Source organism: Acanthaster planci, linkage group LG03, assembly GCF_054643075.1.
Source record: "Acanthaster planci isolate LZ-2023a linkage group LG03, COTS_SCS, whole genome shotgun sequence".
Lineage (NCBI taxonomy): Eukaryota > Metazoa > Echinodermata > Asteroidea > Valvatida > Acanthasteridae > Acanthaster > Acanthaster planci.
This window is the reverse complement of record NC_141779.1, coordinates 10872619-10893887: the sequence shown is the minus strand read 5'-3', so window position 1 is coordinate 10893887 and position 21269 is coordinate 10872619. Positions and strand designations below refer to the sequence as shown.

Sequence of the window (21269 nt, the reverse complement as noted above, 5' to 3'; positions counted from 1 at the left end):
AAACCCAAGCAGGAAAATGATGACATAGACTCATAAGAAACGAACAAGCCTTAGTTGCTGGAATCTCAACAACAGAAAATAACACCGAGAATACAATGGATGTAAACGCAGTAAAACATTTGGTATACCCATTGTCGCCCCAAAAGGTGCAAAGCCCGATCAGTTTTCCCCCACGGTAAGCCACGTTAGATTTAATTTTGATCCGACTGAAACTTAATGTTGTCATTTTAGTTAATCCGTACCTCGTTTGCCATAAGTTTAATATGGGAATGCGGAATTACAAAAATGTCACGGCAAAAAGTAATTATTACATAGTCAGGTATGCCCCTTTTTTAAATCAAGAGAGAATACTGCCAAGATGTACCTGTCATTTCTTAAAAGTTTCTAAAAACCAGATAGTACTAATCATTAAACATTTCCCCAGTTGCTATGCATGAAAACGGCATAATGGACACTGTAAGTTGTTTCTATACTAAAATGGGCCCTTCACATTAACAAAACACCTCCATTTTGCACAGTTATGGGCAGAAATGACATGGTGTATCGTCTACGATGCGCTCCTGCAAAACATTCGTGACTGTACACGCACAAAACAAAATGGATTAATTATCTTGCTTTTTCTTGTACAATTTGCCCGAAATATACACGCGCCAAACGGGAATCGAAACCATGCCGCAGAGACAAAAGGCGAGGGAAACACCGATACGCGAACATAATTATAGACAACAAACTATTAATTTCCCTGAACAAAGCTTAGTATTGCAAAAACAAGGCATACATTTTCTATTACTAAAGTACTCATCTATTGTAGTCGAAAGTTTATTATGTTTGCTTCTGTGACGTATTTAATTCGACTTTTAAGTAATTTATCTTTGACTGAAAACAACTTTGCTTTTCTAGATGATCAATCCAAAGAGATCTCTACATAACTGTGCCTTCTTTATAAAGTGGACGTGGTTACTGAAGGAAAGCTTAAGGAAAGGAACAAATTCTTGCTAAGAATAATAAGAATTGATTAACTTTCTTGATCCATGTTCAAACACGATTGAAAATGTCAGCGTTGCATTCACTGAGAAGCGATTTTCAAGGTCACTTGATAATGATAACTTTATAACTTTGACCAAATCATCACTGACACCTGAACTTACACTTGATGACATTTGAAAAATCTCACAACATGTATATGTATTGAACAGCGTAATATTAATTTTGGCTATCACGAATTGCATCCCAGTGGTGCGTTTGGGCACTCGATCTTTCTTTTTCGTTCACGACGTCAGACCTCTCTTAAATCATCGTGTTAAAAGTTTTTTATTTAGTCTTTTACCAAGACGAGCCGTGTTTATCTTCTTCCCCATGGACACGTTAGAATAGTAATACAACATCACATATTGACTAAAGGAAACAGACTATTCTTCTTCTAGTCTCAGTTTGGTTATATTGTTTTAATCGCAAAAAAGCAAGATATTTGCCCCATGATAATGGTCTGTACCCAACAAGGATAACAGAGGGAACATTGGTATCAACTCATTTGAAGTGTTTTCTCCTTTAGACACGTACCATGCAAGTCCACACCTATAATATCAAATTAAACCTTTCATTTTACAAAATTGAAGCATTGTAAACAACTCTTGCAGTTAATTTACAAAAATGTTCTTATTTAAACAGTGACCGACTGAAGAGCAAATTTTGGACCATATTTTCGGGGGATCTTTTACGGGGAGCCTACAAAAATTGGAATTCCTTACGTAATTTTTAAAGGCCTTTCCTTACATGAGTTTTTTTTTTTGAGGATTGAGATTTACACGTTCATTATAGGAAGAATGAAAATAATTACCCTCTGGCTTTGCATTTCAAACAAACAGGGAGAAGGGCATACCCACATGACTCTCCATGGATTCAGCCAGTTGAAGTAAATTTTGTGAAATGCAATTTCTCATTAGGTTCGTTGCGCGAACAACGTATTTTCTTTTTCTTTTTTGGCTCATGGCTTTGATGTCATGAAGCAGCTAAGTTAGTTATGAAATCATGATTGATTGCTGACAATGTAAAAAAAAAAGAAAGGAATAAAGAAAGACGATATTTAATGGCTTTTTTCCTTTGTGTGCATTTCCGGCGTTAATGAATTATAAATGACAGCCGATCATTTCACATAAAATATAACGAAACACTCAATTTACTGTTTTGACAGAAAAAAACCCAGCAATGGCACAAACAAACACATTGGTATGGCTAAGGTTTTATACTGTAAAAGGGTGACAAAGGATGTGTACAAAATTGAAAGTCACTGCCTTTTTCAAGTTGTGAGCTTTTGGAAATGTCATTTCTTTTGCAAGTTTAATACACGTCGTGAAGGAAGAAAAGTGAAAGGATGCTTTGTTGCCATTTTTTATGAATGAGTAACATATTATGTTGAATAGTGCATATAATATTCTGATTTCTACTATTGAATGTGGTGGGATTTCAGTTCATTTTCATCAGATGAAATTTTTGCTTTCCTTACTTATTTTCTTTCGTTACAGAGTGTTTTGCCATTTTTTACTTATAAGTCGTATATTTATAAATACTGTACACCCGTTGAAGTCCTGGGGCTTGTTGAAAAAATCACTAGCTTAGCTTTTCAATCAGAAAAACTTAGCGTGTTTATATACCGACTAATTGACGAAGTAGATTGCTCATTCCAACAGATAAACATTATCGGGAAGTTTTTTAAACGTAGCCATGAATCAGTAACGTTCTATCCATGCTCAAGGAGGTGCTTCTTGTTGTTGGCATTATTGACGTTGCTGTCATTGTTGTCTGTTGTTTGTTGTTAATGTATCGCGACATGAACCTACATTATAGCTGCACTTATATCGTTCCCTAGAGAAGCTATGGTTTTAATTGTGCTGCAAGTTGCTCTAGGAAATTTAATGTATGCATGCTGCTGTGTGAAAAAGTTCTCCATTTTCTAGCCGTTTGCTGATGTTTGAAGTCCGAATTTAGTTCAAGTTAATTTAGAGCCCGGCATAAACGGCAAAGCACACAGGACTGTCGTAAATTATGGATCTTTAATTAAAAATACAAACAGACCGGACTCCCAACCAAGGGGAATCCAAGCTGGGGCGGATTTCCCCACCCCCTTCCCACTCGTTTCTTTTAGGTTTTAATGGCACAAGTCCAATGACGTTTTCTTCCTCTTCTCCATAAGCACTAAAAATAATACAGTTATCACAAATTTTCTATAAAATGTATGTTTGGGTGGGTTACACCTGTTTGTTCCCTTTTTTTAAACGTAGCATCAACCTTGGTTTCTGCAAAAGTCTGTGTTCTCGGTACGGAGCCAGACCCTGGTGACAGAGGCAGGGTCAAATTCGTCATTCCGCCGGGCGATCCGTGTACCTGCGCCGAGGTCAGACTGGGTGGTCACAATACGTACGCTCCACCAAGACGGCGAGGAACGGTCTATGTCGGCATAAGATCTCTGCAGACGGACTGCGTGAGCATTTCCATTGCACTACGAGCAAACCGGAGAGAATTTTGACTTCAAATCCGCGAGGTGAGGTCTGCAGAGGGACACTTGAGAATTCAGGGGCGTGTCCTTCGAGCTGAAAGTTTGTTGAGGGGACAAAACTTACTGAGAGCACTCACATGAACCTCCCCATGTTGCGCACGATGAAGCACCGGCACGCACATAGTCTTTTGGGAATGCTCTTGGGAAACGCATTGCTTTTATAACCCTTCATTATCTCCGTCGTCTGAGGCAAACTCTTGCAATCTTTATATAAGAGCCAGTTTCCTCGCATCAGAAAGGGTGATTCACTTGCTCAAGAAATATTTTGGGAACATTTCATAACATTTTGCATTTTTCCCTTACTGAAATAGTTACATAATATTCTGTCATTTTTCGGGCAGAAAATAATCAAGGGGCCAAATTTCCATCAAAGAAAGATTTACTATAAACAAGTTTTAGAAGGGAACGAGCTTCAAAGTATGCCTTAACAACGCTTTGTTTTATTTGTTTGGTTTTTTTCGTTGCTGCGGGTAAATTCAGTTGTCTTCTGTGACAGAGATTTTTAAAATCTCCCCCCCCCAAAAAAATATATATCTGTGTAATTAGTGTCAAAATGACAATAAAGTAAAAAAAAGCGTGATCACTGTCGGAGGGAATCGGTTGATTCTGAGTCAAGACATGCCACCCCTCCACCTAATTCAAATGTGGATGCATCTAGCCATGATTATTTGGTTTCACCTCGACACCATCCAATAAACTTCACTTTGAGTCAGATGAACGGTTTTCATCCAAGCGTTTTTGAATAAATGATGAAATACTGCAGTGTGTTTCCCAAAACGCAGGAGGAGCACCTGCAACCTTGTTAACGGTGAACAATATTTCAAAATTCTATATTTTGAAGCTTGCTGGCTGTTTTACTCTTTGTTTACGAAGGGCAAGAACACAAATACGCGTCTTCCCTCACTGAGTCAGAATTTCCGAAAGAACAGACCCCATTCATTTAATTGCAAAACTTAGTGGCAGAAGGCAAAAGTAAAGGGAAAAGTTTTGCAAGGCTGTAATCCATTCATTCCTGAAATTTCCATTTGTCTCCCTGTAGGAGAAATGCTTAAGAGTATCGATCGGTTTCTGACAACGAATTCGATAAACAACGAGGGTAAACTTTTAAGCCCTTTGCAGCCTATCAAACTGAACCTTCTGTGACAATTTGATGATCAGCATTCGCATCTCAACGCACCAAAAAAGTATTCATGACTTTGTCACAACTCTTCAGCACTGTCGTGCAACTCCTCTTCTCGCAGGTGTTTCAACGACGCATCAACGGCTCCGTTAGCTTCGACCGCTCTTGGCAGGAGTACGCCGAGGGTTTCGGCGATCTGACTGGGGAGTTCTGGCTGGGCAACGAGAAGCTGCATGATCTGACTCGTACTGGCAGATGCGAGCTAATCGTTACTCTGAGGGCGTTCGATAGACAAAATGCCACGGTTCGTTATAAGGAGTTTAAAATAGAGTCAGAGGAGAATAAACAGAACAAGCTTAATGTCGACGGTTTCCATATGGTTCCAGGAAATGCAGGTATGTTACAGCTCCCTTAAGAAGTGCACCATATGATGCAACCTTCCCTTTAGCTCATTTTTCTTCTACAACAACCTCATAATTACGCCTGGTCTAACTACACTGCTTTCTTAAAAAATTCTCCAAACTACACGGACAGTTAAAGTTAGAATGTTCGGGCTGTAACATGGTATTTTCCCAGATTACCCCCTACCCCCATAAAAATGAATCGAGGTTTCGAAGTGTGAACAGTTTGTAAGCATCTGTATATTTCATTTAAATTTTTAATTGCAATATGAACTACTAACCAAAATTAGCAAAACGAAGTAATAATGAAGCTCTATTCAAGTGCCAAACGTGCTTCGTAGCGCGCGTTGGCACTTGAATGTTTTCGTACAAACCTCAGCCCAACTTCAGCTTGCGTTTTCCGTGCGCGCATTATCAATTTCTACCTCTTTTAAAATAACTGAACTCAACAGTATTACTAATTACATTTTGCACCACGTGAACTTAATTTTCCTAATATTTACCCAACTGCACGAACGATGCCTCGCTACCTTTGCTCTTCAAGAGCTTCATTTTTCACGCTAACACAAATAACAAAAATAAAAGCTCCGCTGCTTGTGATCCAGGCTTTTACTCCGTGTGTGAAACTTGCCGTCAATACGAAAAAATTTGCAGCTGCCTCAAGTAACAGATTCAACAGCATTAAGCCGCCTTTCCATATGCGCCCAACACTTGCGCCAACACAACGTCCACGTGTGTTGCAGTGGAGTCGATTTTTGTGTCCGTGAAAGTGAAACACATGAACGCATCGTAGGCTACCCAAAAAAAGTACCTATACCGAAACCCACCTTTACGCATGGTGAATGGCATAAAAGAATGGAGAAAAGCCGGTTCCGCCGTCTTGCGTAGTAAAAGGAAAGAAACAATATCCGTGACTCGGAGCTCAGAGGAAAAGTTTTCCCACCCTATAGTAGTACGGTATATCAAGCAGATTCTCACACGACAACAGCATATTTGTGTTTTTTTTTTTATAAATTGTTCTCTTTTTTTGAGTGCTTTTGAATACCTCAAGTCCAAAAATTCTTCTCATTCAATCTTAATTTCTTTTGTGTCAAAAACGAAGATTGTGAAATGCCCTTTCAAAGTGTCAAAGTGCAAGACCAATGCGATCCGATTGCAACGTTCCAAAAATCAGGCAAACTCAACTATTGACGATAAAATGCTCAACATGATCTACCCAGCTATTAAATTAATATCCAACATTGCAGGAGGATTATTTGTAACGTGGAGTAGAAGCAAAATTCACAGCAAACGTTATCATCCGCATTACCCTGCATTTTCCAAGTTGGATATAAACATCCAAATTTACCATAGTACAAACAAGGTTTGGTATGCCGGGACAGTGGCTCTTTTGCAGTGGTTTATGCACTTACAGGTATTACACAATTCTTTCTCATGGACAAACATCCACAGTGATTGCCCCTATATGCTTTCCAGAGGTAGACGTCAGAGATAAAGTTGCACAACCGAGGGTGTGACTATTGGAAACCCTGTTGAAAGTATGAAAACAATTAAGCCTTTTGGCCGAATGGACGTCAGTCCTGATTTAAATTTCTAAATACACGTACACGTAGTTTAATACTCGGTTACAATATAAGGTGAACAGATCGTACAAGGCAATATTGCAGCAATGGAAATGGAAGTCTCTGGTTTCTGGTTAGGGACTGGCTTCAAAAGTGGTGCTGCGACTCGACCGTTTTTTGGGTGGGGGGACCAACTTTTTTTCTAGAAATGAAGTACGCTTGTTTATATATATGCACACGTACATAGTTACGTACCACCGCTACTAACGCTGAAATAGAATGGCCACTCACTATTTACTGTTGAGAAGCATTTTTAGCTTGTGGGTGCACATAGGACATAAGACCACCTTGTTTGTCTGGTTCCCACATGTAAATGTAACATACATAAATGACGTCGTCCGAAAAAGAGTGCCCAACTGAATGTATGGGGCTAGAGGGACTCCTTTGCTCAACCGCACCTTATCTTAAATGCATTAAAATTACGCAAAAGCACGATTCCAGTCAGCCAAGCAGGTTTGGCAGCTTTCAGACATCTTATATACCGAATAAAAACTTTTTTGCATTGCAGATAGACGCGCAGGTCTACGGCGACGCGCACGCTCCGCAGAAACCGGAGACTCTTTTGGCCTTTATGGATGTAAATAAACGCTTTTAAACTGTAAATAGTGAGGGGGCCAGTCTATTTCAGTGTTGGTGGTGAAATTTTCCAATGGGAAAAAATAAAAATAAATAAACAAAAAATGAATAAAAACTGGGTCGCAGCTCCATTTTTGGAGCCAGCCCCTGTCAAGAAATCGGAGACTTTTTGGTCCTTTAACGGTCTGAAAATTATGTAACTCTAGGTATCACCTGAAAGGCCACATGTTCCCCTATCTATTAATATACGTTTTATATCCATATTTGCAGTAGTTAGGGAAATATCTGCCGAAGGAAGTGCGAGTTCTTTTCCAACTGCCTCCTATTTTCTGGCTCAAATTTGTATAAAACTATGTCGCAAATTTCCGGGCTTGCTACTGATCCCATTGCACGTCCGATTTTCTTTCTGAAGAATTTACCTCCAAACTGAAAATAGTTGCAGCCTAGAACAAGTTCTAGGAGAATGCAGATGTAGTTGGATGGGGGGTTGGTTATGGCGTAGCCGAAGTTTGTTGTGTTGTAGGCTTTGCATACCGATTCAATGGCTTGCGCCTGGTGAATGTTGGTGTGCAAGAAGACAACATCAATGCTTGCAAGGAGTGAGTTTTGGGGAAAAGTTGCCTTTTGTATAGTTCCACTGACTAACCCTAGCCCTAACCCAAACCCTAAACCCAAAACCCTAACCCTGAGCGAAAAACCCTAACCCTAACCCCTAACCAATAACTCCTAACCCTTACCCCTAACCCTAACCCCAACCCCTAACCCTAACCAATAACCCTAACCCTTAACCCTAACCAATAACCCCTACCCCTAACCCTGCCCCAAGTCCAAAACCCAAACCCCTTACCCTAAACCCTAACCCAAAACCCTAACCCTAACCCCAAACCCTAACACCTAACCCTAACCCCAACCCGTAACCCCTACCCCTAACCAATAACCCCTTAACCCTAACCATAACCCCTTACCCTAACCCCTCACACTAACCCTAACCCCCAACCAATAACCCCTAATTGCAACCCCAAGTCCAAACCCTAACCCCTAACACTAACCCCTAACTCCAAGCCCAAAACCCTAACTCCTAACCATATTCCCTAAACCTAACCCTAATCCCTAACCCCTAAGCCTTACCCCAACCCCTTATCCTAACCCTTACCCCTAATCCTAACCCCAAGTCCAAAACCCTAACCCCTAACACTATTATACCCTAACCCCTAACCGCTAACCCTAACCCCAAGCCCAAAACCCTAACTCCTAACCTTAACCCCTAACCCTAACCCTAACCCCAACCCCTAACCCCTAACTTCTAGCCCTAACCCCTAACCCTAACCCCTAACACCAACCCTAACCCCTAACCCCTAACCCCTAACCCAAAACCCTTAACCGTAACCCCTAACCCCTAACTTCTAGCCCTAACCCCTAACCCTAACCCCTAACACCAACCCTAACCCCTAACCCGTAACCCCAACCCCTAACCCAAAACCCTTAACCCCTAACCCTTCCCGGGGCCTGTTTGTACATGTGGAACCTTATAGAGCTAGGCCCTTGGGCGACGTATTGGACGAAATGTGGGTCAAATTTAGCCCTTCGCACAGGATGATAATTATTACCACTTCTGATTTGCCCTCGTTGAGGTTTTGTATGTCTTTGGATCTTATCATCCAGACAAGGCAGAATATGATTGACAGGTCTTTTCCGTTGGTAAGAAAAGTGGAGCACACAGTCGGGATTACCTCAACCCCTTTAACCCCAAATTATGAAGTAGAGCTTACCGTAGAAGGTAATACAGAACATTATTTTTACATGTACTACAGCCTCTTGGTCATTTTGTTATTTTCCCGTATGGTTCTTTGTCTTTTGAGGCAAATCCCCATGCCTTTTCTACACGCCCGTATGTTCTGTACATGTCCGAAAACTGAGCACAAAGAAACCCTTTATAACAGCTAAACAAATAAATCCGACCCGTCATACTTCTATGTACATGATCACAAGCAGACACCACTCCATTTGTATAAATCTGGTTCCAATTGGGGCGTCGGTTCAACAGTTATAGCCGATTTAAGTCTTTCCTTTGGTTGTGTACAAACTTTATACTTTGAAAAAATGGCGTTAAGGCCCCAGGCATTAATACACATAAACTATGGCGCTGCTCTATACCCAGCCTCAAGGGAACATCTCACAGGGTTGGAACCGGCAAAATTCGAAAGGCAACTTCGAGGCAAACAACTTTCTTTCAGACCTCAACCTTGTATCTTCTACCATACCAAAGTTATGATGTCATTTCCGGTCAGTTTAAAAAAAAAAGGAAAACAGGAATTTTGTTGTCCCAAAAGATAGCTCTTGACCTTGATGCAAAATATATCTGAACCTGGATGCCGAGTCATTTTTAGTGATTTTTCAAGTGGTCACCAAAAAAGTAGTGCCATTGGGGAAAAGGCCATACCCCCTGCCCCTTTGACCTGTGACCAGTAAACCTAAATTCAAGGTAGATGAAGAGTTGTACTACCTTTCTTAAAAGGCTCAAGGTCAAAGGTCACGGGAGTAAAAAGTTATTCAGGGTCACCAAATGGGGGCACCCGTACTAACGCCAACCCTAACCCTAAGAATATCTAAATCTTGCAATCTTGGTTTCATCTGCAAGGCTACATGTTCCTCTATCAATTCGTATAAGTTTCATATCCATATTTGAAGTAGTTAGGAAAATATCTGTAAAAGGAAATGCCAGTATTTGTCAAACTGTGTCGTATTTTTTAGTCAATGTGGCTTCGTCTGCGCTATACTGGTCCTTAACCTGCACAGAGAATGCGTCCTATATTTGAGCATAAAAGGAGTAAAAATAATCTGAATCTTGTAATCTTGAAGTCATCTGAAAGGGCACTTGTTCCTCTATTCATACCAGTTTCATATCCATATTTGCAGTAGTAAGGGAAATAGCTGCCAAAGGAAGTGCGAGTACCTTTCCAACTGCCTCCTATTTTTGCGGAATTCTGGCCTCGTTTGCGCTATACCGTTCCTTATCCCGCTCAAAGAAGGCTTCATATATTCGAGCATAAAAGGTCTAAGAATTATCTGAAGCTTCGAATCGTGGTGTCACCTGAAAGGGCACATGTTCCTATTTCCATTCCTATAAGTTTCATATCCATATTTGCCGTAGTTAGGAAAGTATCTGCAAAAGGGTGTGCGAGTTGTTGTCTGACTGCTCAATATTTTTGCGTAAGTCTGACTTTGCAGTATACCGTCTTCTGCACTCGCACAGAGAATGATTATTCCAGCATAAATGGTCTAAAATTATCTAAATCTTGCAATCTTGGTGACACCTGAAAGGGCACACTTTCCTCTGTCTATTCATATCAGTTTTTATATCCATATTTTCGATAGAAAAGGGAAATATCTGGAAAGGAAGTGCTAGTTATTGTGTTATTGCTTTATATTTTTCCGTAATTCTGCCTTTGCGGTATACCAGGTACTGTACTCGTAAAGAGAATGCTTCATATAGTCAAGCATGAAAGATCTTAGAATTATCCAAATCCTGCAATTTTGGTGTCATCTGCGTTAAAATATAAAGCAGTCACACAAGAACTCGCACTTCCTTTTGCAGATATTTCCTTAACTACTGCAAATATTTACATGAAACTTATAGGAAGAGATATAGAAACATGTGCCCTTTCAGATGACACCAAGATTGCAAGATTTAGATAATTCTTAGATCATTCATGCTCGATTATATGCAGCATTCTCCGTGTGCTAACAGGACCGGTATAGCCGAGACGAAGCCAGAATTCCACGAAAAAGAGACGATGTTGGATAAAAACTTGCACTTCCTTTTTCAGATATTTTAGGGGGAAACGTTTCCTTTTCTTTAGTTCCACTGACTGACTGAGTGACTGACTGACTGAGTAACTGACTGACTGACTGACTGACTGACTGACTGGGGCTTTGTCAGCTCAAGTCATTGGTGAGTCTTCATTTCTATAATAATTGTTTTCTTTCATGTATTGTGAGTAGTTTCAGTACAGTTTAATTCAATCATGTAGTTTTTAAGTTTGTTTAGTTTACAATGTAAACTTTGATTCTGGTCAAGATTAGTCTTGTTTCCAAACTTTCGAATTGTTCCATTTGCCCAACTTATTTATCATGACAGATTCATTACTGCTTTTACTTTTAATTATAGACAGGCAAAGACCATGCATATGATCTATAGTTTTCTTCTGAATTTTACAGACAATCTACAACAGAGGATTAGAAAATTAGGATGGATGGATTGCAACCGCGATTCATTCCTCTGGAATACTGACGTTGATCCAACGTTCCACGTTGGATCAACGTCTGTATTCCAGAGGAATTCCAGCTTTCAAATCCGACGTCTTTTCAACGTAGATCCAGCGTTGGTACATGACGTTGTATCACATTGATACAATGGTGTTGTGCCCACTGGGTGGCGAAGGGTGGTGCATTCATTATCACTGCTCCGGCACTGTCCCTGCCGCTTAGTGATAGTAGTGGTCTCCTTGACGCTGAGGCGACGGCTCCGGCATTTAAGAACCCTGTCCCGACACTTCGTCCATTGTCGGCTGACTGGCCGGAAGGTACTGGGGTCCATTGAAGGAGGGCCTACTGCACCAGCATTCACGATCCCTGTCCTCACCTTCTCCGACATGGACTGACTGGCTCGATGGCACTGTAGCCGAGGGTGGGCCCACTGCACTCTTACTCGTTCCCACCAATTTCGTGCTGGTAACGAGTGTACGTCTGTTCACCCTCTCCCCCAAGTCATGCTGCGAGATCCTCGGCGATATTTTTGACTGTTGGCCCGGTGATCGTCTAACCCGCTTGGTGACTGGATGGACCGTCAATTTTTCTTGGTCTGCCTTGCTTGCCCATTATTATAATCCGTAGATTGCAAACGGACTTTTTGCTCAACAAGTGAAGCAACTAGTAACTGCTGGAAATGTACGTATATCCTGTAGCTTGTAAAGCCTGGGATGTCTCCACTGACTGACTCAAGCAAAGCTAGACCATAACTGAAACAGTTTGCATTCGAGCTAAAACGAAAGCGCGCTCTGCAGCCCCAATTCTGGTAATTTATGCACTTCCGACCACGCGGCTGAATTTTGATATCAGAGTTTTACCTCTGTGATAGCGCTGTAACTTTTCATAAGTTGTCTGCCCCTGAGGGTGCAGACTAACTTTTCGTTGCTCTACCCTTAACTTTGAATTTTTTTACATATTTCTCCTCATTGCTATTTGCAGCATTCCGCATTTAATTAGAGAGGTATTGAGTCTTTTCGTTGCTCTGCCCTTGACTTTGAAAATTTGTACATATTTCACCTCATTGCATTAACAGCATTCCAATGTTTCCCCCTCTGAATTCTAACATGACTAAAGCTCCAAAAATCTAAATTGTAAAGGAAATCAGTTCTTGAACTCAACTATAACTCCATATGATTATCAAGGAACGCCACCATCTTAGAAAGTTGCAAATCTACATTTTATGCGAGAATTTCTGAACAATCACGAACTTGAGGAAGCTTTAAAAACCTGCCGGTCTATGTACACCAGCACAACTGATTTAAATAATGGGAGAAAAAGGAGGAAATTTAACTGCAGATTTCAGGTCGGATACACACGACTACGCACAAGGAGGCAGCAAGTTGGCATAACCAACCTCCGGCGCATGGTGGCGCACTTCAACCTTCACACACCTGGTTTTTTAACAACACTGCCTCCACACAAAGACAAAGGAATGCTTTTTTCACAGTTCATAAGGTGGCTTGTGACTTGGCAAAAGACTGAATGACTTGTGATGGACTTAACTACCGATATGCAGCACTGAAGTACATGTATGACTTGTTATTATTGTGACGGAAAGTGTATAGGACTAAAGCTAGTCTAATTTTATTAATGAGTTGCAGTGCACGTACCTGATTGGCTAGTGACTTGGTAACGTGTGCTGGCTAGGCATAGCGTAGCGCGCTGTGCGCACATGGTCGTGCTACCGCAGTGAGCGCTGCGATCGCGTTATTGTTGGTTGCGTCTTGGACTTCGCAGAGTGAAGTTGGTGAGTTGGCACGGAGCTAAGGCATTGTCAGCGCTGTGCGAAGCGTTGCGTGGTGCTGGTGCGTTGCAAGTACAAAGCTGTGAGAGCTGTACGTTGCTGACGCTGGCTCGCATACACGTTAGGTGAAGCTCGTACGAAGTTGTACAAGTTGTACGTTGCTGACGCGGTGTGCATTGTTGATGCAGTGCATGTAGTGTGCATGGTTTACACAGCGGTGTGCATTGTTTACACAGAGGTGCGTTGCTTATATGCAGTGGTGCATTGCTGACGCAGTGTGACTTTGTAGCTGCGCTGTGTGTGGTTGATGCACAGTGAATGGCTGATGCGCATGGTGCATAGTTGATGCATTGGCGTATTGCTGCTGGGGCCCTACGCTAAATTAGTGCTCAATCCAATTACGAAAATACACAGGCAACCAAACCAATCTCCCAATCACTTCACTGTACATTTCATTTGTTGATTTGTGTTGATTATTGTTGAATAAATTGAACGTCCTGTACTGACAGTTCTTTCGTCAAGGATTACTTTCTTTACAGGTTGATTGTGTAATTCAACAGAGACTAATTAACACTCGGTCACAATCGGCGGTATATTTCCTCCAAAACGGTCCCGCACCCTTTGCCTTGAGGTCGCTCTGTGTGGTCTCTCGTGTGGGGAAAAGCCTTTGGTTGGGAAGATCGACTCTGCCACTAATAGTGCTTGGTTTGATCCCATCAACTCAGGGTAGGCCCGGGGATGCCCGCCACATTATGAAGCAGTGAAGTAGTTTAGACCAGATGGTCAAGACCAAACTGTAACTGAGATCATATCAAGATATTAAGACCATATCTAGACCGAGAACGGGGGGTATCCAGACCAAGACCGAGGTCAGGGGATATCAAGACTAAGACCAGGGGATACCCAGACCAAGACTATAGGGGGTACCCAGACCAAAACGAGGGGGTACCAAGACTGAGACCAGGAGGGACCAAGACTATGGGGTACCCAGACCGCGGAGGCTAGGAGATACACGGTACCAGGCAGACCCAAACAAGGGGCCTATCGAGACCAAGACCATGGGGAATTACCCAGAATAAGACCCGTATACCAGGGGTACCAAGACCAGGAGGTTCACTAAAGTCCTCCAAGGACTTTAGTGAAAAACAGAGGACGGTTACATTGAGTCTGTAAACGCTTAGCATACCAGGGGTGAGATTTCTTGGGATTTGTTATGATTTTAGGATTTTTTCATCGGAATTATCCAGATTTCAGGATTTTTCATCAGAATTATCCCGATGTCAGGATTTTCCATCAGAATTATCCTGTTTTCACGATTTTTTTATCAGAATTATCCTGATTTGAGGATTTGTTTTGGTCAGAATTATCCTGATTTCACAATTTTGTTCATCAGAAATATCCTGTTTTCAGGATTTTTATAGCACGGCTTTGTGAATCTCTAAAATCTTTATATTACCATACACCTATGCCATGTTGGGGCTTTAAAACTTTTCATGTTTATTTTGTGGATGTTCATTATCCTCCAATCTCAGCCCTGGTGTATGGTGTTATAAATTTGTGTCGATGAAGGACAAATGTCAAGTACATGTATACAGCTATGTATATTTCAATGCATTTTTGAAATGCAGTCTTCCAAAGGCACCTTTTTCAGCGTGTCTCAGTTGAATCGCCTTGCATTTGAGTGGAATGATTACAAAAAAAGCTCAATAGGAAGGGTTAATAGAGGAGTGACTTGGTGTATTTATAGTTATGTAGAAGTCAAACAGTGATCATGAAGACAGAGAGAGTCTGTTGAATGTTACAAAATACTACATGAAAGGAGTTAATTCCCTTGTGTGATACATGATACTGTTGAAAAAAGCACCAGCTAGAAAAACGGATCCACACATACTGCTTGCCTTTCCATTTGCTGTACCTCAAAAACCGTCATTTTCAAGCCCCTGACTAATGTCAGTTTTTCTTTCAATAAAAAGAAAAAAATTCTCGACCTTAATTATCTCTTAATACATTAAGACATAATACGTACATAATATTAATACATTAAATGCTAAATAGGTTTTTCGTCCAGCACTGATGGTTTTGAAGTTTTGTGTGCATACTATTTAACAAGCTGTTTTCTCATCAACTTGCAGCAGTGCACCAAATGCTTTTTATGGTCATGCCCAAAGATTTGTAGCTCGCAAGATGGAGAATTCGAACTTGGCCAAGAGATGCTATCACCATAGGTGCCATTTGAGTGTGAATGTTAATGCATGGATGCAGGCATACCAGGTGTACGTGCCTGTCACGTTGCCTGTGCCTGTTGCATAAGCAAATTGTATTTACACCCAAATGCCGCCCACATGATAACGTTTTACGCGTATTCACGGTGAAGTTCTCCATCTTGCGCCGCTGTGTGGTGCTATACAATCTTTGGTCATACCCTGCCTTCTTAATACTTTCTTTCAACACATGCATTGATCTTGTAGATACATCTGATGATATGCCAGCTTTCGAATTTGTTGTTCCCCTGACCAGCAACGCTGGCATGGGTATTACCATGCCCATCCCAGGCAACACACAGCCCTGGCAGCAGTTTGTCACCCAGGATTTGCGCTATCACATTGTCTTTAAACTGTAAGTAAAAACCTTGATTTTGCCACCTTAATTGGCACTGCATTTAACATGGAAAAAGTGCACCTATTTGATTTCAGTATGTTTTCTTTAACTTTTTGGAATAGAAAATTGCCAAAGCACACATTAATTAAGCATTTTATGCAAACGATTGCTGAAAATTATAGGATGTGGGTATTCAAGAATAATGATTTCTCTCCCTTCCAGAGTTCAAGCAGTATTTCCATCACCTGACCCCAAAGCCATGAAGGACAAGGGAATGGGAAAAGTAGTAGCCTATACGCCCAAAGAATGGAAAAGGACATGTATGAGCAAGCCAGCAGTAGGGTAAGTGATGTACAGTCTTTTGTTGTCTTAGGAATTCATACCTTTTTCTGGATAATCAAACAACCGGAGCTGTGCTGGATATTCAATGTCTGATCAGTCATCAAATACTTGAATATTTGTTTTCAAAATCAAGCATTCAGAGGTAGAAATCAGTAAAATAAAAGGGGAAGTAATGAAATCATTTAGTTACAAAATTGCATAAAACATGTATCTCCATTGTAACACACCTCTTGCTGGCTCTTTATCCCACTGGGTTGAAATATAGTCAGACGTGTAGGTCAGTACATGAATTTTGCATCAGCGTGAATCATACACCAAGACATTGTGCACATGTGAATTCCAGAGACTAATGCCTGGCCAGGCGCCAGCACTTCAGAGTTTGTACTGGAGCCCGATGAGCAGAACATTGAAGTTCAATTCTAAAACACTCAATGGAAAATAGAAGTGTTACTGTAGTTATTGAATTGCTTGTTGAATTGCTGAGTTGTATGGTTGAATTAAAACAGTTTCAAAGTTTCTTGGTCTATTTTACATATATGGCTTGTGGCCTCAGAAGAAAGAACCCTCTTCTGATCACTCATAGTTCCTCAAGGAGCATAAACACGCTCTGACTTCATTGCTAGTCTGTTTTTGTAAATTAATACAGGTATACATGTACACTGTAAAGTAGCTGTGCATATGTCCATCAACAAGGCCAAATTACTCTGACTTGCAGTGTTCCTTTTCTCATGATTTCTGATCTTGCTGTTATCAAGGGAATAAATCACCAATTAGGACCAAACGTCTTTAACTAGGAGACAAATCCCTCTGCTGAAACTCGGAGGGAAAAACCACTCCGATTAACAAACAGAAGTAGTTGATTGCTGCTGTTTGTTGGAAATTGGTATAGAACCTAATATTTGACTTAATGGAAAGTTTAACTTAGCCTAACAACTAACTCTGTATAATGTACAAGGACACTTCCTACACTTAGAAAAGTGCAGGTGTTTACCAAGTCTCTCATCAAAGTCTTTCCACTGATGATTTGTGTACAGACTAGGGGCCACTCAAAATTTTCAATGTTTTTTAAATTTCGATTTTTTTTTCATATTTTTTTGATCCACCCACCCACCCCCAATTTTGTTTAAAAAACTTGAATTTTCATCCAGTACGTGTACATTATACATGCATTTGACATAAATTCATATTCAAGTAAAAATCTACAATGCAACACAGTGTGACAAGATGATGGCTGGAATTGCAATAAATGATCTTGATCGATCGCGCACGCAACAGCATGCCATGTCCAATCCGCTCAAAAATGGATCTCCCGAGGTACCGCTACGCCTACAGTCAATTACTGCGTCTCCACGCACATGCATATGTATTTCTATTGAAACGGAGACGTAGACCTAGCTCTAGCCAACAGATTTGGATGCAGTTTGCTGCTGTCTGGTTAGTCTTAGATTCAAGGTGATGAACATTTCACTGTTATTAGCAACTGGTGTTCAACATTCACTGTGTATACCAGTAGGTTTTTATAATACGTCTGGTACCTGCTACATTTGTGGTTGATCACCGCTGCAAGTGCCCGGCTTCCAAGTCTAACATTAAAAACCACCTCCTTCCTTGATGTTTTACACTTGCATAATAATGTAATGGAAAGGTCAACCTTTCTGTATATGGAAACGAAGGTGAAAAAGATTGCATTTTTGGAATGCTGGTGTGGCTGAGCTATATATGTGTGGCGTGTACGCTACACGTATTTCAGGCAAGTCAGGAAAATAATTTTTTCTGGATTATAAAAAAGCAAATTTCGTTTTTTCATTTATTTCCTTGACCCACCCAGTATTAAAAAAAATCAAAATTTAAAAACACTGAAAATTTAGAGTGGCCCCTTAGGAAGACCAGTGTCCATTGAAGAAAATTCACCTGGAAAAGCATTCACCCTTGCTCACTTTTTAATTCACTCATTTGTTTTTTACTGCCTGGTCTTGTCACAGGAGGAGTACTATCACCTCTTGGCTGAGAACATCTACAAGATCCAGAAAGAGCTGCAGGAGAAGCCACAGAAGAGGATGCAGGAGGTACTGATGCTGCCGCTGGAGGCATCCCCATTAATGCAGAAGCGCTGCTGCCCCAGCCTCAGCCTCCCCACTAACTGCCCAGACCAGTATGTCCACTGGGAAAATGTAGCTCTTTCAACCAAAGTATATCAGATTTATGCTGTACATAACTACAAGTATATGGTCTTGAAGGGTTATTTCGGTGTCAGTGTTGCTTGGCTCAGCAATGAAAAGTGGACTGGTAGAATGGGGCGTCAGGTTGGCATAGTGACACTTTTGTCACCTTCCACTTCTGTGAATCCAGCCCAGGTTATCATGGGGATTTTTCAGTCTTTACTTAACTTTGTGGGTTTCTCTCTACAATGGTCATGTGGAGTTTTTCCTTCCACTTCTAAAACTGAACACTATCCTCATATATTTGCAGTTGTAATTTGAAGTTGTAGATCGTCACATTTCTCAAGTGGTTACTGGCAGCCCTTTGAAAAACATCCTGGATATTGTATTGCTACCATCAATGAATAAAGCTGGAATTGTTATTATTGGAATTACACAGGGGAAATGGTATTGTTTATGGTATGGTTTTTTACGTTGGTTGCTTATTGCTTTTGTTTTGCTGGGGATTATCCGAGGTGCTGTCCTGCACTCCAGCAGTGCAATCAGCATGTGTAACCTTGCCCATTGCAGGAGTGATGTGAAGGGATAGGAAGTTTACAGTATTAATACAAATTGCAGTGACCCAAAGTCATAAGTACCTTCCCTTTCTAAATGTAGTCAGAATACAGACTGATCCTTTGTGATTCATTCAAGGAAGTCTGTACACAGGTTAAAATAAATTTGGTGTGTGATTTCTACTTACAGTTTTATTTCAATTCCAAACATCTGTAACTTTTTAAGTTATCACTGAATAGTCAAGACCTTTTCTTTATTTGTAGTTTTCTGAAGGCTTTTATTTTACTTCATATTTGAACAGTGATGTCACCCATAGATCATCGTGCAATTTTTATTACTGCAGATGAATTGACGCAGAATGTGTACAAAATGCAGATGTAAAACAAAAATTGTACGATGCAAACAACAAATAAAAGTGTAATGCAAATGTGAATTTTATGTTTTTAAACACATTCCATATCTCAGTATGTGGAATGAAGACGTCAACTGTACTCATAGCCAGTAAATGTAACTAACTCAAGCTTAAAATTGTATTTCTGATAGGAGCTTCACTTCAGGTGCGTCTGGAAAAAATCTCTTTTTTTTCTGCACACAACTGTCCTTGCCTATTGTCTCCTTCATGACTTGAACAAAGCTTTTGCCAAAATAAATGAGACTACTAATTTGGAAAACAGACTAATGGATATTTACATGTATGTTGATAGGGTCGCTGCTTGCCAAAGAGAAATCAAATGAAATGGGAAGGGGGAGGTTCAACAGCAACTCTTAAACTTGAAGGTCCCTTTTCCTTGAATGTCTGTATTTAAGCAAGATATGCTCTTATTTTTATTTTTCTAAATCCACTTTGGATGTAACCATGATCTGGCCATCTATATACACAGGTAGGCCTACAAGCTAATGGTTTCAAACTTCAAGCAAACCTTGACTCGATCAACTCAACTGACATTCAAACATGTCAATGCTCTGTTTTGTTTATAAAGCACACACAAAGTCTGAGAAGTCTGTGAAGGTACACTGTGTGTTAAATTTGAACTTGGTAGCAGTGCATATATGGCCCTGTTGTAGTATGTACCACTCCATGGGCACGTCCCATATTGTTGGAAAGTATGAGGTTGTGGTAAGATATGTGTTACAAATACTCTTTCAGATGACTTGTGTAAATCAGTATTTGTGGTATTTGGCTGTGTTGATGGCCATGACTTACCTTTTTCAAGAGTTGAAATGTTTGGCCAAAATTATACCCACCTGCAAGTGGACAAGAGGAAAGGGGTGGATGATTTGAGAAGTAAATGGCTATTCATGTTTCTTCATTTCCACTCGTTTGATTTTTTTCATAAACAGAAGATTCACTATCCGATTTGCAATACTTGGTCTTGAAAGTCACAGATTTGAGTCTTAAGATGGCAACACCTTGCGATAGAAGAATAATATAGAAAGCTTAAGGCTTTAGCACTGAACAGGTCCAGTCTCCTTCAGGAAACTTCCAAGTGTCTTTGGTCTATGCATCTTGTATTCCAAAATGGTCCACCAATCAAAAATGGGCTTGTTTATGTGTCAGGCTTATGTAAAATGAATACAAGCCCTTTGCCTTTTAGACATTTTGGAGAAATATGGGTTAGAGAGTACAAATTTGATCTTGTATGGCCTGTTCTTTGCCACTCAAGGTCAATACACTTGAGGCAAACCAAGGGAATTTGTGTGCACAAAATGATTTTGAAGTCTTGAGTAGTATTCCATGTACTTTTTGTAATTTCTGTAATCAGTGTAATAGTCGGGGGATTTTAATTGAATGAAATAAAATATATAGCCTGAGACATTAATAATAAGTCCATGATTTGAACTGCACTTTATTACTCCTTTTTTGCGACTTTCTGTTCCTGTTAAGTTACTTGTATATTTGTAAGAAACCTGGAAGTTATGCCTTATGGATTACTCTCGTTGAAAATTGCTCCAGAAATTTAAGAAGCTATTAAAGGAAAAATGATTTAATGAGTATATCCCAACGAATATGAAGATTTTTAAAAGGTATTGCTCAATTTTTTTTCCTGAATAAAAGAATAAGATAAGAAAAAAAAAGTCTCTGATTTACATCGAATTATATTGTGGAAATATTTCATTTTCTGAAATGGATCTTGTTAGGCATAAGTGTTGGCATTTCTCCTGGGTTGGGGAGGGCACTGCATTCATCAGCATTAAACTGAAAAAAAAAAGAATTAAAGGTAGAAGGGTGTTAACGCCGAGGTATTTTCAAGTAATTTAATTGGATTTGATTTACTCACTTTTCCCTAATG

General features: G+C 40.3%; 2 protein-coding genes across 2 annotated transcripts in view; both read left to right on the top strand.

Annotated features, from left to right (window-relative positions):
• Positions 1–5655, top strand: part of LOC147799638 (uncharacterized) — an 11873-nt gene extending 6218 nt beyond the window's left edge. Inside the window, exons 2-4 of the mRNA XM_087134008.1 lie at positions 3279–3478; positions 3895–3970; positions 4712–5655. Coding sequence (XP_086990134.1) covers positions 3279–3478; positions 3895–3970; positions 4712–5088 — 653 coding nt within the window. The 3' untranslated portion in view covers positions 5089–5655. The remainder of the gene's footprint in view (positions 1–3278; positions 3479–3894; positions 3971–4711) is intronic.
• A 7633-nt stretch (positions 5656–13288) lies between these two features.
• Positions 13289–20804, top strand: LOC110990495 (histone acetyltransferase p300-like). Its single transcript, XM_087134140.1, has 4 exons — positions 13289–13327; positions 15793–15940; positions 16145–16264; positions 18247–20804. Exons 2-4 carry the CDS (start codon positions 15807–15809, stop codon positions 18335–18337), a joined length of 345 nt encoding a protein of 114 aa, XP_086990266.1. The 5' UTR covers positions 13289–13327; positions 15793–15806; the 3' UTR covers positions 18338–20804.
• Positions 20805–21269: the final 465 nt, after the last annotated feature.